The following is a 17,862-nucleotide window of genomic DNA, read 5'->3' as shown; positions in this document are numbered from 1 at the left end:
TTTACAATTACCTAAATTATAAGTGAAGCAAATAAAAGTCAGTAATAGGAGAAGATCAGTAGTTGCACTTGGATTCTATTTGTGTGTTGGAGATAAAGCAATGAATACATTGTTCCTGTACTTTTATGATCTTAAAATAGGTTGCTTGTCCTGTCTTAATTAAAATTCTAATTGAGTGTCATAAAAATATCAAATTCTTTTCGTGTTCCTTAAAGTTGTGACTCAAAGTAATCAAGATATTAAAACTCATCTCATCTAAAAAGTTGGTAATAAAATTATTCGTGCAATTGCAGATTGTCCGAAAATGGTGAATCGGGTGGTTTGTTCTACTCCCGCAGTGATGTGTTTCCTTTGAAACTGAATAAAAAATGCGACGATAATTGTAATTACTTAGTGACAACCCCCGACAGTGATAACAAAAACAATAAAAGTTTCCAAGCAATCATGGAAAAATTGGAAAGGAAAAAACGCAGAAAAGTTCGGAGACATTACAGTGATGCATCAACGTCGCCCACCGCCTTGGAAAAGAAATATCAACATAAAAGAAAGGGAAACGGGACAAAAGGTAAGGGAAATTGGCTCTCGATTGATCGGGATTATTAAATTTTGGTTCGCAAATTGATGTTTGATTTGTTGCTTTGTATTTGGTATCGTTAACCTTTTATTACGCAAAACGAGATTCGTGAACAAATCAGCGGCCATTCACGGAAGAATTTTTACTTTGACAAATTTCGCGCAATTACCATATTTATTAAGAACTCAGCCTAAGCGACGAATGCCAGAATATGGTAATGAGGTACAAGATACTTTAATCAACTCTAATGAGCTTTGATGAAAGTTTCGGGAACTGCAACAATTTGATCGACTTTTTACACCAACAGCGTGAGTTTAACGAGGAAAACAAGCAACAAACGAGGCCTAATGACGGAATTACAGATTACCCCTTAAATTATTAATTATTTGATAGCAAACCAATTAAAAACAAACTCATGACGAAATATTAAATTTTGTTAACTGGCAAGAAATGGAATTTTGACCGTTGTTTAAATTTTACCAATTATTCAGCACCCGGCTGAATTCGTCCTTGTGCCTTTTTCAGGCCGCAGTGTTTCTTTTGGGTGAAGTCGGAACTGTGTCTGATCGATTGAACTAACCCCATTTCGCATTTCAGTCTTAAAATCCATGAAACACGCACTAAGTGGTTTTACCCTAAAGCTGGACTTAATCACGACTGCAAACTTGCGTTAAATTTAACTGAACAATAATTGCGTAACAAGTTGTTTCTTGCCAACTAATATGAAAGTTCCCTTTCAAAAAATTACTTTCGTTTTATTTTTCCTGCGAAATGAGGGTAGCTCGACGTGACCGACATCTATTTCATATTTACAATCTTTAGTTTCAGTACAAGTAGAATCGTAAAAGCAGAATCATGTCGGTTGACGAACGAGGTGTTAAAAATATGAAGCAAATAATTAATTAGTGATTTAGTTAATTAGAGTGGAATTACAAATGTTTGTAATTAATTCAGCCGGCGGTAGCGTAACTCTGAAAAGTTGGGGCTCCTAAGGCGCCTCGCTGTGATTAAATAGATAAATTTGGTCGAATTTGAATCAGGAGAGAAGGCCACCTCTGTGTCTGTTACTCCCTCTTGAGTCAATAAAGATGCAAACGGACAAACCCTTGTGATTTATATTAGGCCAAGCTTTACATCACAGTCAATATTAGCTAATCTCCTTTAGACAATCAGATTTCAATCCGCCGTGTGGGGAATATAAATTTATGCAAATCCGCCTCATTACGGTACGCCACTTTAAATTTCCTTTGCCGCTCTAGAAAGCACACTTGCGTCTTTGATTGTCAAATTAATAAGTCAAGTAAAGTGGTTTCCGGTATTTTTTTAACAACAAATGGGCGATTTAAAAGTCCATGGCAGTTTTAATCCATTGAGTTTTTATTTGACAACATCACCATTGATGTACCAGTAATCCAACAATGATGATAATCCATTGCGCAACCTGCCGTGATCAATATTTGTTCTTTGACACCAATATTGTTGCGAATTGTGGCATTATCGGTGACACGTTTTATGTGGCACATAATGGATGCGACGTAATTGAAAATGTTAATTTTTGATGAAGTCCATTATCGCAAGCGACTTAAAAACGCGGCCTAGACGGCATAACGTGGCATTTGTACAATATGGGACTTGGGTTGTTAAGAGCGCATAAAAAGCCCCCGTTGTGTTTACTTTGTTTTATATTTAAATAGAAAGTTAGGAAAAGTTACTGTCAGAACCATTAACGTTCACTTTTGAACATGGAAGCTGCTGTTATTTAGGAAATGAGACGCTTCATCATACAATAAAAGTCTTATATCACTTAGTTGCGTAATATTCCGCATAAAATCCAGGCTTTTGAAAGTTACTGTCAAGCTTTTTGATCGTCTTAAAAATGGGTTTATTATGGACGGATGTTTACGTAAGAATTTCCATATACTAGGTTTTTATACGGAAATGGCAGCAAAAAGGATACAACTGCAGGAGTACTTTGAGGAGAATTACATTTTCCGTGAAAAATGGGCACTCATTTAAATTCATTTTCGTGGAGGGAGATGTCACTTATAATTTTACTTACCCCGCTCTTGAGGTGTTTATGAGCTACAGTCTATAAAGTAGTCAATTTTGCCCCCAATTTTTTTTAAATTAGTAATGTTTATTTGATTCATTATTTGGCAAATTCTCGTATAAACCCCAAAGTTAACATCAGCAACCCAAATCGACCGACAAATTGTACAAGCTTGTGATAGTGCAATAAAACACACCCAACATAAAAATGCAAATTATTTTCGCTACATATCGAATAATAATTTCGGTTGGTAGATGTCATAAATCATGCATGTCACTTTATTGACTCATATATCACAAGAATTTGACTCCGGCATGACATACAAACTTGTTTGCGTCATAAGCAATTATTTAAAATATAATTTTTCAAAATTGACGCCAACGTAACGAATATTTTGACTAAATTCGCATTTTTTCGGTCTACGGTATACTGAGATGATTTTAATTCTAATTTAATTGAGCTCTGTATTAAGGATAATCAATAATCAATTAAGAATTCGTAAATCCTTGCATCCTACTAATAAAGCCTAACGCGTAACAAAGTGATTTCTAATTTAATGAATAATGACAGAAATTCTATTAGACTGGGTTTAAATTGTAATTGATGGATTAAATACTTGAGAAATAAATGAACTGACGAATTAAACGAATTATTTTAAAAATGGCTTTAGGACAAAGTATTTTTCCTGTAAACTTTTATTCCAGTTGGCTGTCAACTGAAGGACTAGATGGCTTTATTCATTTTTTACTTAATGCCAAACCGAGTAACGAGTTAAGTTAGTTTATCGATCAATGATTTCCTTGAAGTGTCTAAAAACTATCCCAGAGGTTCACTTCCCGTCAAGCTTGATTTTAAAATACTGAACTTCGGAACACTTAGGTGTTTCAATTAAAAGTAAAGTAAAGTCTGCCAGGTTCTGCACTAAACTAATCAATAAATTACTTTGTCGTTGAAACAACTTTTTGATATTTCACTTTGCTTCAAACGCTTGAATCATGCAAAATTGCATGGTAGTGGCGAAGCATAACTTTCCTTTGTTAATAACGAAATTAATTTATCTTTTAGAGTTTCAGCGAAACAGCTTTTCCACTGTTTACATTTGAGACAACTTGAGTCTGAATTCAAAATTAAAATTATCTCGTTATTTCTTTCTTATTCAGTCGGCATATTATTAAAACCGAGACACATAATTACTGGAGTTTGTTTACTGGTCCCTTTGTAATTGTCCCTGTGGTGATTATCATACATAATTCTAATGGGTAAATAGAGAGTAAATAATTAGAATTTATTAAAATCAATATTTTATGTGTTTTTGAACACATTTATGGGATAAATTTCGAACCATAATTCCACATTATATTATTTATTATGTACATGAAAGTAGACAATATTTTGTTGAACAACACCAACCGGGGAATAATTATTTATAACTTCAAATTTAATGTAAAATTATTGGGTGTTATCGCTGAAATGCAGCATTTATAATATTTTTAAACTGTATGATGCACAAATATTGTACTTGTCAGATTTGCAAGAATATAAGTATTCTGTCCCAGTACCCTGGCAGATAGGATAGCTCATTATTTTACTGCGAACTCCAATTTGTAGTAAAGACATTGTTACGACTTGAAACTATAATTCTCAAATACTAAAGAGCAGCATTATAATAACTAATAGGGCTTTTGCTGGGAGTGGCTGAAAATGGTCTGCTCTTTTCAAACAATACGGCGCATAATGCCCTTTTATATATGCTTATATTTGTACATGGAGACTTTATTTTTATTTCTCTACATACTCTACAACACTCGCTGAATACTGCCATGTTGTTACAGAAGTTTTTAAAAGAACTGTATCCAAGGATTTTACGATTTATATGTTGCAATGTGTTTTAGTTCACAAGGCAAATCTCGAATACTTTCAGATATGTAGTTGAATATACGCTTTTATGGCTATTGAGCAGCGACAAACAAAATAGTTGTAATAGACGGAATATTTCGTGAAAAGATTTGAACTCTACTCTAATTTTGCTACTTTTTGGCGACACGACTGAAATAATCGATGCAGTTTGGGCAATAAAATGCTTTTTAGGTGCACTTTAGTACTCTAAAGTAATTACGTTGTCTAGGGAAATAAAAACATTCAGCGTTTTCCAAACTTTGCTTTATTAACTTTTTTCGGATTTTGAATACACTGAAAGATGGCCGAAAAGCAAACTCAAAAATTTTAAACATTACTATTTAATTATCACTAATTAATGAGAAAAATTCATTTCATTAGTAGGTGGTCCTACTTTTTCCTTTTTTTTCACTCTGTTTATAGGGTAGACAGTGATCGAGAGAACTTTTGAAATAGCTTAATAAGTTTTATTTATAAAAATAAAATGGGGACTCCTTTTTTCCATCAATATTCTTGTTGCGTTTCGCCAGCGATGTTAGTGTGCATATCGACCGCGCAAATCTCAGATCCACTCCGCAATTCGTCCCGGATTATTTACCTCACTTACCGGAGAAACTTTTCGAATAGCGGTATCCAACTCTTTCGCCCTAAAACCACCCGACGCCAGTCCTCGGGTCAGTTTGATCAATCACCCGGATTTTGGTGGACGGCGCCCTTATCTGGGCCCATAAGGCCAGATATGGGCAGCCGGCGCTTCCGGGGGTCCACCTGCAGAGGAAAGCTCGTCGATCCGGGAGCGTGATCGTCGCCTACAACCCTGACGAGCTCGCAAGCACCCCAGTGGATTGCGCTGGCGCACGACCGGCCGGTCGACCTCGCCTCTTCACCTTGTTCCATCATCAAGCGAGTTTGCGAGAGATAGTGTGCTAACGCGGTCCATACACCGAACTTTCGTCGTCGAAACGACAAATTGCAGTCGTATGTGGCCGTTAACGATAACGTGTGACGGGATTTGGTGCCGCATGCCGGCCTAGAACCCACACAGGTACGTGCTGCTTTCTGTTCAGTGTATCACAACGGCTGGGTTTTGGTGATTTTCAATTATTGCCGCCGTGTGAACTTGGATCGCTCAAATTAAAGGTCGGTTTTTGCCCATGAACGGCTGGATTGCCCCCGGTGTAGGGTCCGACTACGCTCCCAGCAAACGTGACAGGTATTTCTCTACTTCTAGATCCATCATCGATTCCTTGCTATTAATCCTGCTGGCACCTACATTATTAATCGCGTTCTGCGCTTTTCGGGGGTTCACCACGTTCGAATTTAGCTCACCTGATACATAAATCACGAGCCATGACCAAACACATGCAAATTATATTCCTTACAGAACCACATTCAAACACTACAGGCTTTTTGCAAACAGTCTTGAACTCAAAATCAAGTAAAGTAGTACTTTTTGGTACGCTCTTTCAATGTTGGTAAAGTCGCATTTAACCCGCAAGGGTAATTTTGAGATATAGCACTTGCGCCCTTGTGAAATAATAGCAGTTTTTCTGCACTCACATTGGCTAAAGGCTAGTCTGCACACGTACTTTGTATCAAAATTGATGTCCTGTTTCAGCGGAAACACAGACCTCTATTAATATAGGACATGTTAATAGTTACCGAACACAGTTTAGTAATAAGGGTGAAATTATTACCTCATTAATTCATGCCTGGGTGACGTTGGTAGTGATTCGAGACGAATACCGTCATGTCTAAGCTCATTCGTCAATTCATCTTGAACGGAATTCAGATACACGTCGAGTTTTGAAGGCTTATTTAGTGACATTGTGGCATAACAGTTTTGACAAGTTGGGGAAAGTGAAAAGATAATGCTTCCGGTTTAGTGGCAATGTTATTGAAGATTGCAAAGATTTTAGTCATAGTCGTAAGAAAGCCAACAACGGAATTTTGTTTAAAACCAGTGGTTAATTGCTTCTTAATGATTTATGGACTGCTTATGCATGCCCGGGTTTTGGTTTCCTTGTAGTCTCCTCTGTTTGGATTTTTGTGACTTTGAATTATTTTTTTTTTGGTTCAAGATTATTTTTTTTTTCTTATTTTGTGGTTATCATTTTTTTGGGGGGAAATACAGTCACGATCAAAACGGTCATAAATTTCAACAAACCCTTCAGTTTACAAAATGCCCAGCTAGTTCTAGCGGTGTCATTCTTTTTGATCGCGGCTGTACATTAAAAATTATTGAAAAAGTAGGTACATATCATTTTGTTCCTTTTTTTGTTTTAATGGTATTTGAAATTGTTTTACAACTACTGATGACTGCTGAGAGTTTTTTTTTGGGTTTTTATTGATTTAGGTATGTATGCTCAAGTTTACATGAAAAGATCCAGGCTTCAGTTTTTTTTATCCTAGGTTAGTATTAGTACAGATGGCACCCCTATTATGTATGAAATCCGATTTTTATATTTAGAATTCCTTTGACCTGAATATCTATGGTGTAACAGTTTACCTTGTTACATATAAGCTGAGTCTTGTCTATAATAATTGTTATCATTATACGCTTTATTAAGGGTTATAAAACGTTTACAGTGTGCTTAAATTAACACAATTTATTAACTAAGCATCAAGTTTGAACTCTTAAAGAAAAGAGTTATCAAAAATTGTCATAGTTCAAACAATGTATTTTGTGAAAGATTAGAATCCAATTTTCGTGATGGCTATTACATTCATGTACAAATTCTGTTGCACCAAAGTGTCTTTTAATTAGATCATGTTCGGGCGTCGAGTAGGTGGTTTCCACTCTCTTGTTGCGGCGTTACAACTCTATTGAAAAAATGCAGAACCAGAGGATACTTTGCCATTGAAAATTTAGTGGTATTTATGTTGTACGTCGCGTGGGTTGACGCTTCATTTACTTTGTAAACAAATTTACCTTTGAATCTAAATTGTACAGTTATCGGGAATGATAATAATAGAATTTATTATACGTGTTGTATTATCTCTGCCACTATTTCATTTCGGCTTCGACCCAAACATGTGGTTTAAGCCATAGTATATCTACATTTTACAAATTACTTTGTGCATTTAGTAGGAATTCGCTTATGGTAATTAAGCCACTTAATGATAGCTTCGTGAGAATCGCACCACCCTCGTATTAAAAGGATTACAAGTAAATAGAAATTTAATATGTTTATGAAAACACGCGCGAATTGTGGACAAACATTCCAACCCAAAACTAGACTCCTGTAATAATCCGGCGGTAAACACAGAAATGATTCATCTGAAAAACACTCGATGCAAACCATTATTTTCAGTAAACGTCCGATTATGATTTACCTGCGTTAAAAGCATTTTAAAGCCCATAAATCCGAATCTAACTAAATTATGCCCACTGCGATGTGCTAATCTTGAATAATTGTAAGTCAGTCAAAATTTCCCACAGCTTGGTGCAAACGTTTTTTTTTTGTTATTTCATGAGGGAATTTTATTGTGCACACAATTCAATAGATTCAATTCTCCATGAACTGACAAGGTTTCGAAACGGCGCAGGATGTTCGCTTTAATATGTTTGTTGCTCTTTATGGTATTTTTCAACGCTCCACTATGTAATGCGATAGCCTTGTAGTTTTATAATCTTGAGTAGCTTAAGTAAATAGAGTAACACACCGCCTAGTAAGTGGTGAGTCTGTGCATCGTCGTTTTTACGCCAGATATTGTAATCTAGGATAGAGCACTAGTGGCTGTGGCGGATAGAATTGTTCGAGGAAATGTGTCAACTTAAAGTCAACTTGTGTGAAGGGTTGATATTAAAATTTCAAGTGCGCTCGATTTAAATATTCATGGAAAACGTAGTAAACAATTTATTTAGCCGTTATTTAAACGTCTCGGTAATTCCCTTGTTTTAAATCCGGCTTAAATTATCTAATTATTCTGGCTCACGTAAAATTACGCCAAATGCATTTTGTACAAGCGCAAACTATAAATTGCGGCCGCTGCACTACCTCCTAAATCTTTTATAAACTGCGGGAAAAAATCGAGAATTCCAGTTAAATACACGTTTAATGTTTCGCTTTACATATAAATGAGCAATCTTAATACTGGTTGTGCTCCAAAATTAGATTAGTCTAGTGGAATTATTCCGAGTTTGGTGCACGACGTCCTAGTTTGGAATGTGCACACTTCGAAATTTGATCAGAGAATTTCTTAGCTCGATAGATACGACTTGAGAGCAAAAAGACATGCACTGGAAGTCATCTGCGGGTGATGTGTATTTATTGACGTTCGAATGTTTATTTCTCCATCAATTCTTTGAAGCGAGTTACATACTTTACATATTGTTAAAAGTAAACTTCGAAAATTTTGTCAAACTTGTCTGAAAACAGACGTATTCTAGTCTGGTCATGCAGAAGTATTCACCGGTAAATCCCTCTCTGAGGGCCCTTTCATCTACCTGCACCTGCGTGTTATCTAGGAAATCGGTCGGAATCCGGAAGGGAGCTCGTCTCCCTCTCGGCCCCAAGATGAGGAGTTATTTTAGCATGATAAGGTCGTTAGAGCCTTGCCCATAAAAATATCACGTTCGTCCGCCCTGAAAGGACTATGCGTTGCACTGAATTATCGATAAAATAGCTTTGTGACGTCAGCGGTGCAGACTAGACGCCACCTCCTAATGTTCCCCTTTGTAACGCGGAGTCGTTTTCGAATTCCATAAATATCCCGGGATATCGTTCTAATTTCGGCGTTAAATCTGAATGCGTTGCGAAAAATATCGCGTGTCAAGCCATAAATTAAATTGTTGAGGCAGCCAGGTCAAGGGGTCAGGGCGTAAATAACTGATAGGGGTAATTATGTTAGAGAGTAGGGCACGGGTTATTTTCCCCAACGGAATCATACCTACGTTTTCCATCCGCTATATTCACGCCATCGACTATCCTCGGATAAAGTGAGTTATCAGACGGTTTCGTGCCTCGGTTTCAGTGGCGTGTAGGGTGCTAAAGGGATAACAATTTCAACTATGCTCGAAATGCAAACGGAACAAAAATTCTAATACATCCAACTTAGCTCATCGGCCTCGGGCGACAACTCTAGCACGAGGGGCTCCGGAATTCAATTGAATCAGCCCGATTCTCGGTTGTATATTCATACAACACGTTGCAAAACAGTTCCATGAAGAAAAGTCTCGTTTCGACACCAAAATTCGCAAAAAATGTGTCTGCAACGTTCAACCGTTGCCAGGGCGGAAACAAGGGCGTGGAACCACTTGAGGGTGGTTTATGACTTTTTCAAAAATCGTTTTTAATAAAAGCCAATCAAATCAAAGTTATGTTGAGAACTTTCTCTCAATAATTACAAGATAGATAAGACGAAATGTTAAAATTTTTGCGGCCACTGTACCATGCCAAAAACAGAAAACTTTATCGAATGCCACACGAAAGTGAGAATAAATTAGAACATTTTCCATTTTAACCATTTTGTCCTTGCTCAGTCCTTTTGAATTTTTACTTCGGAATGGAGATTTTCCTACAACGTATGGGATTTGGGCTCGTTGCCATTTATGGTGGTGACACTGGATTTATGTGCATGCTTAAACCAGCAAGATGGCTATCTTGTCGCATGTTGAGAGTACAAATGTATAAAGTCATTTGATTATTACCACATAAAGTTACTTCGGCTGGAGCTTGATTGTCGTCTGCATCCCTTGTTTGATTTTTCGAATTATCGGCCTCAAACCCTTTTCATTTTCTCTAGCCCGAGCGGCGCAAATTCTTGCAGCCTCTTGGAGTGAATTTTGTTGCGATGCCGACATTCCAAGCAACGCTAAAATCCATTTGTCTCTCCTGACTTTTATTTGAAGCAACCTCGAATTGACAAGTCTTGAGATGAATACGTTATTTGAAAATTTGATTTTTTTCGAATCAGAAGTAATATTTTGTACGCATCAGACTGTTGTGAGCGAGGACATCAATCAATCAGTCCGAAGGCAAACCCCCAGACACACTCGATCAATGAATGTGGGGCCAGCTTTAATTTCAAATCGCTGCTTAATTACGGAATTCTTTTAATTAACGGTAAAACGAGCGCTCACTTCGCGGCGAATTATTTTAATCATAATTAAATCCGCGCTTATTCTTCTGTTCCTTCAACACTTACCGTGAGCAATATTTTTGCCCCGATTCCAAATCGATTTTATTTTTTGATGGAGGTGTTGACTTGACGAATCGGTTACATTAATCATAATCTTTAGGGATGACAAAAACTGCGAATTATGTGGGATGGGATTTGTGGATTTTTTACGCTCTATTTGACACTGACACACGAGGGATATCGTTAGATTTTTTTCAAAAGATTCTTTTACGACTTCCCATTATTAATTAAAATGACACGACAACCTCAATTTGGTACATCCTTTCTAAATTACTTGTTATCAAGGCAAAAAAACTAACTACAAATTTGCAAATCCAGTTCGAAACTAATAGTCACGAAAGTTGTTTTTGGCAAAAATTCAGGAAATCGTTTTTAATTACACATACGATTCGATTCGCTAACCGTGAAAACTTCCGGGCCTGAATAAATGAATGTGTGGGTGGATTAAAATTTTTCGTCAAAGTAGTGGCAGTAATACAGTGTGCTCAGTAAATCAGGCCCCAATCGTTATTATAAATTAGGATGGAAGCTAGAAGCCCTTAAATTGCGATCAGTGGTAATGGTTATTGGCTGTGAGTATGTGGTTTTAAGGTAATAAAACGTCGCCATTTGCCTCTAATCGCGCGATATTATGGTGGTTATAACGAGTCCAAACTGCTGAAACTTCAAAATTCAAAAGCTGGAACCAGTTGGCGGTTTCTTATTGTTAACTTGGCGTCAAATAAACGAGATATGAAAGTGTGTAACATAACTCTTCCGCCAAGTTCATGGTCAACAGTTAAACCGGAGTGGAGCTGACAGCTATGGGAGTGCACGGGTTGACAATGACTGACTATTTATGCCTATTTCCGTTAGGTTGTACCCTCCATCCGGCATTCCAATTCGTCATATCCGTGCCTCTTCGACGCGCAGTCAATGTCACTGTCAGACAACCTCCAATTAACTTTCACTAATGTCTTTGTTTTTGGTGATGGATGTTCACTTGGCACACATTAGCGTGAAGAGCGGACAGATAATCGAACGAAATTAGTTTTGAATAGAATTCCAGACCAGTGACTTAAATGTGCGTGCATTCTGTTCTGGAACACTGTTCTCCAATTCATAATGATAATTACGACAATTCACTGTGCTGCAGAATTTTTGAAATCAGGACCAGGATAATGCCTGGACACTGTCAAAAAATTGCATTTTTGCCTCTCCTTTGGGGCGTATTAACTTTTAATAGTCAATTCGCGTTGAAAATCCGCGCTTTAATTGGGTTGCCACTTTCCATTTGTTCCACGTTTGAAACAATTGAAGGTTGCGGGATCAATACAGTTATTGGCTACACTGCAGATAACTAAATGTTGGTTATTAAAACTATCACAAATTAAATAGTGTAGTTTCAGCAAACTGGGCGATAATACAAAATCCATATTTATCTGATTAACCAAGCGCTTGAAATTACTTTGTGTTGGGTTTTGTAATTGAATTATGTTTTGCATATTGATTTTTTTCTAAGTCTTCCTCTGCTATGTGTGCAAACGTCAAAACCTGACTCATATTTTGGTTCATTACGTTTTAATTGGAGTGGTGTATTCTTAAGATGAGAGGGCCCAGAAAATTGTTATCAAGAGCAGTTTTTTCAGGAACGGTTCTCTATTTGCATGTTTATTAAGCAAAGAAGGCCTGGCTATTGAATAATTTTTTGTTTGTTGTTTTATTTTTCTGATGCTCCCAGCATCCATAAAAGGGTGAACCAATATCTGTGATATTTGATATTTATTTCCTTGTTTGTATCTCCAGGCACTCGGAATGTTTGCAAAACATTTAGCGTATTTATTTTCGCTTAACATGTATTTACATTGTTAGCGAAATCTGATCATTGTAAGTAGGAACTTATTACTTCTTCACTTAGGTAATTGGAGCTTCTCTGGCGAGAGTGTGAGACAATATTTAATACAGGTCTTTTCAAGTTATAGCCTCTACCTCCAGAATCCATAAAAAGTGTAGCCTAACTTTTTTCATTTCAGCATTTCGCCGCTTCTTGTAAATAACGAGATATCAGTCCCTGTTTTTCACTTTACTGCCGACATTCGGAAAATAATAAATTTTTATTCCAAAAGTTTGATTTATTGGCTCGGTGGGACAATTAATTGCGCTGCCCAAGAAATTTCTACTGTTTGCGGTGATTTTCCCGCATGCAGATTAGGTGCCCCGTCGTCGGAGCTGCATTTTTCCTAATCTTTAAAGTATTAACCTATTTACGTCACGCCACCGACCGACTTTTATTAAATCACTTATTTTGAAGTCTTCACAGCCATTGCCATTAAATTTGCCATTAGTTCGAGTCAAACAGCACTGCAACATGCAAAGTCGTTCCCATTTCCGCACACGCCATTGCAGGATTTATCCCCGATGTATGGAAAGAGGTGTGTGGTGATAACGAATGGTCGGAAGGATAAACATTTCGATAATTAATCGATGCAAAATTTGTGTATGGTTCTTCGGGAACTTCACCAGGAGGAATAAATCATTCCGGACTGAATCCTTGCAGGGAATAAATCACGCCGGACATGTGAATGCGGGCAATAAATAATTTACACAATGATACTGCATCGAAAGTTTAAATTGCCTCCAACCACGTTAGACACAGAAACGGTGCATTCCCGTAGAATTATCGGGAATGTCGCACTGCTCTACTCGCATGTTACGTGCAGCCATCTGTTATCAAAAGCTGCTAATTAAATGGAAATACATGCATCTGGAATTAAATCACGATGTTGAATTTAATTGGCTATGGAAAAAACACACAATTGTTACAAATGGTAAATCTGGCACGAACACGAGGTGGAACCGCTCGCTTATGTCAGAAAATGACAATCAATTACGCAAAAACCGAACACGAAACGAGGAAGACCCATATCGTGCATGTTGTCATATCATTTTAAATCACACGCTTTTACATTCATACTTGGCATTTTTGCGTTTATGCTCTTGTTTGATAAATTTACTTCAATCATACGAAATACTGAATATTTTCTTAATTATTTGTTCATTTAAAATACTGTAAACATCCACCAAAACTCCTTGAATAAAGTAGAACCTTAATTGTCTATTCTACATTTACTAAAGGGAAAAAATTATTGGAAAATCGACAAAATAAAAACGATATAAACGAGACATGAGCAAAATTAGACTATAAATATAATTTAGCTGGAGAAAAATAACAGACTTATCAAATATCAATTTCGCCCGTTTTTATAATATAACATAATAATGTAGCTTTCTGTATTTCTCTAGACTGAATGTGGGAAATAAACTGAGATGAAACAAATATTTGTGTTTCCTTTATTACAAGACCGGATTATGTAATTTTCTTGAGGAGAGAAAATTACGTTCATTTCTCGATCATATTATCTTTTAAATTGAAAAACTTTAGTTTTATTAAATGCTTTTAACATGTTTAGTGTTAAAAAAAGGATTTTTCGTACTTTATTTTCGTGGATGGTAAGCGATTTGTTCCTGCTCCAACTACAAAAGAAAAACCTTTCCTTCGACTCGATTTCAGAAGGAAAAATAAATTTGGTGGCAGGGGAAGGACTTATTTAAACAGACCAAACATTCCTCGTTGATCATTTTGAAACACTATCAAGCTTCATCCCTGAATACAACACCAATAGTTTACACTAGTAATGGATTTAACAATTAACAATTTCGCTAGTGGATCAATTTGGATTATTCAGTACCGATTGTCGTTAAATGGCCGAGCGAAATTGCTGCCTTCATTATCAAGAAAATTATTACCACAATCAACTTTTAATTTGAAATAATTACATGTTCTCTTTCCGTTACATAATAAATATTAGCGACCTTGCGTGATCCTTCGGGAAAGAAGGTTATCAATGCATCGTTGAGAGATTAATGTTACTTGAATGAACACCAACACTGACCACAAGCCTGTTCCCTTGTGCTCTGTTTTCATTGATCCATAAACTAAAACTAGGTTTATTTCCACCCAGTTTTTCTTTACGATATTACGAATTTTCCAGTTATTGCAAACCTAAATGGAACAGATTTTATTTTCCACATGCCCTCATACTTAATACCGATATATTACACGTAGGATGCTTGAGGAATAACAAAGTTGGAGTTTTGTAACAACCACCAGCTTTCTTAAAAGCTTTTGATGATTAAAAACTTTATAATCCTGGCTTCCTTTTGATCTTCTTTGCACGTTCTTATACCCACTCGTGCCAAAATCGGTTAATCAAATTCAATAGCGATGCACCTAAAACTTTGAGTCCCTAAGGTCCTTGAAAAATGCGGCGCCGACTAGCCTGTGACAGTATGTTACAAGATTCCAGTAAGCTCGGGGAAAATGGTGCTTTTTAATTTGCAATAAATGTGTCTGTTATTCCACGCTTCAAAACTCAGTCAGAAATGTCCGTTTCAGTGACTAAATTTATTTTTGTTATGTTTTATTGAATTTTGGGGTCAGTGCGAACAGAATTTAATTTATTATGTGAGAAAATATTCCACGTATTTGTCGTATAGGTAGGGCCATTGTCACGAAATGTATGCTAGTAATTCATCCACAGTATGCTAAATAGGTTCGAAGTGGAATTACATAAGTGGACAAAAGGAAAAATCGCCATTGTTGCGAGCATAACTTGCGGGTTTGCTCTATCATTATTAAAACAAAAAGATTCAGAAATTCCATCGCCCTATTTTGTCTTTCATCGCAAAAAATCCAAAATAGATTACTCCACCCGAAGAGGGCACGAAATGCAAGTCATGATAACTCTGGAACGTAAAACATACGTCTTTTTGAGTGTTGAGCTTTCAGCGATCGCAGGGATAGGCCGTTGCTTTTTGCCGAGTTTGTCCGATTAGAGCTTGCAGCTTGTAGCGTTTACGTTAGGAAATTTTGTTAAAAGCGACAGTGTTTTTGCGTGGCCCTCGTAATTAATCAACGGTGCATACAGGATGATTCAGCCAAGACTGCCAAGCTTTCAAATCCAACTCTCCTGCATATTAGCATTGAACCAACAAGTCTCACACCTGTGATTAATTGGTTCGACGATGTTGAGCCCCACTTGAGTGCGTTTGCATTTCCCCTACGATAAATTAATTATCTAGATCGCGTCGCTTACAAACATAATAGACTTTTTTGTGTGTTGTCGTAATTACTTTCCGTTAAAGTGCTTAATTAAAATGACTAGTTGGCGGAAACGTGGCAATTGACAATTAAGGATACATTGTTCTGACCTGTATTTAAATTGATGAAGCAATTTGCGGATGAGGGAACTGGAAGAAGGCCAGTTTGTGTACTTTTCGTCAAAATTTAAATGTTGGTTGCATGCTACTTTGACAATCAGTTAATGGTGTCAGTGCCAAGACCGACAAGTGATTCATTGTTCGCTTGTCTGGAAACGCTCGCCTTGTCAGAGCTGAATTGATTAATCCTAGACATGATTCGTTTGCAAGTTTGTTGCATAAACGTGTCTAGGTTCCACAACACCTATGCCTAATTTGTGTGGATACGAGAAGATTACGTTATAACAGCAATTCAAGGAATTGTTACCCGATTTACCGCAAAAATGCCCCGCCATGGACTCGAATTAAATATTCGAAACGATGGACTTGTTATGAATTTTTTCGGTATTAATTATAGCATGTCCGCGTCACATATATCACTCGAAGGCTGATCAGTCGACACGCCTTTCCCATATTTTATTACAATCAAATTCAAATAAACGATTAATTATTGATAGTTTATCAAATTAAAAGGATGATAAATTGTGGCAAATTGGTTGGTATTTTGATTTATCCACTGACTCCTTCAAGGATTAAAAAGGAAGAAAAAGGGCTAACATAAAAGGTCTTTATTTTAGTCAAAATTTGTGAACTAGTATCTTTAGTTCTCTTTAGAGACTTGAGAGTGCCAAGTCAGTCTGTCTATAAATAGAAGCCGCCTAAATAATTCTCCGGATTAGGCATCAATGCCGGTATTAGCTGCTTTAAATTAATTCATCTTCCTGAACTTCTTTGCCTGATGTATCAGAGCGATTTTGCAGCTTTGCTGCAAACGTCATTCAATCATGATCGCAAACTGATGCCATTATTATGACAATGCGTAATTAAATTCCGTGTGCAGCCTGGTTGTCTGGAATAATTTCCACGAGAAGGGATTTGCAGGGCGTAACTTCGCCCGAATTCTCCCTATTCAGGATCGTAACTTTTCACTCCCGACAAAACATTATGAACCTTCAGGCCTATTCCGAAAAAGTTTTTAGCGTTTGATAACGAAATTAAGATAGCCTTTGCCCCTATGGACATAAATCGAGCACAAAACGGTGCAAGCTGATCTTGAAGGAAGAGTGTCGAGCTTTTCTTCCGCGTATAAATTGTAAAAATGTGTATTCGCAACGAGAGGAAAATCCTTTTTTGTTCTTTTGTTGCGAATCGGGGGTCCAGTCAGTGCGCGCCTAACGGAATTGTCTTGTTTGGCCTTTGCTTGATCGGTGTCATATTTTTACGTCTTTTATTCCACGGACAAACGAATAACGAGGCTGTAGTGTCAGTTGAACGCCCACTCACGTTTCAAGGACTCGGGACAACATTTTTTCGATTTGCGAGATTTGTGCGAGACACGAATTAACTTAATTTGTTTACCAAATTTGGAAGTGTATCCATATCTTCTTATCAATTAGTGTCAACTGCGGCGGTTCCCTAATAAAGGTAACAAGATTATTAGGGTAATTGGCATGGTTGTCGCTCAAATATTGCACATACACAAGGCTATTAAATATTCAATACCTAAATCATATAAAATTGTCAATAAAATAGTGATTAACTTTTGAAATGCGACAGCTTGTTCCCATATGAGTGTGTTCTTAGGTAAACGAGTTGGCATCATAATTTTTTCGTCGGAGTGTTATGAATAAATTAAAGAGCAGTGCTGTTTGTTTAGCAATACTTTTTGATTACTTTCCCACGTGCAGAGAAAAATTCTCTGTGGGTAGTTTAGCCCTTTTTACTTTTATTGAGTGTTTCAGCAAGGATAACGCAAAGGATAACAGGTAATTTGAACTGTGGCTATTATTTGTTTTTACACTTATTAATAATGGCAATAATGGCCTTGGTTGAGTTAAGGAAGGTGTTTTCGATGTTGACAAGTCGGTAGAAAAATGCGTTGAATTGATGAACGAACGTT

At 36.9% G+C, this 17,862-nt stretch overlaps 1 protein-coding gene across 2 annotated transcripts in view; it reads left to right on the top strand.

Moving 5' to 3' along the window:
* LOC660401 (tyrosine-protein phosphatase non-receptor type 13) overlaps positions 1-17,862 on the top strand; it is a 72,841-nt gene that overhangs the window by 5,141 nt on the left and 49,838 nt on the right. For both annotated transcript variants that reach the window (XM_015985282.2, XM_015985283.2), the window contains exon 4: positions 294-565. In XM_015985282.2, the coding sequence (XP_015840768.1) occupies positions 294-565 (272 nt within the window). The remainder of the gene's footprint in view (positions 1-293; positions 566-17,862) is intronic.

The sequence above is a fragment of the Tribolium castaneum genome, chromosome 4 (genome assembly GCF_031307605.1).
Source record: "Tribolium castaneum strain GA2 chromosome 4, icTriCast1.1, whole genome shotgun sequence".
Classification (NCBI taxonomy): Eukaryota; Metazoa; Arthropoda; class Insecta; order Coleoptera; family Tenebrionidae; genus Tribolium; species Tribolium castaneum.
This window is presented reverse-complemented; position numbering and strand designations above follow the sequence as displayed.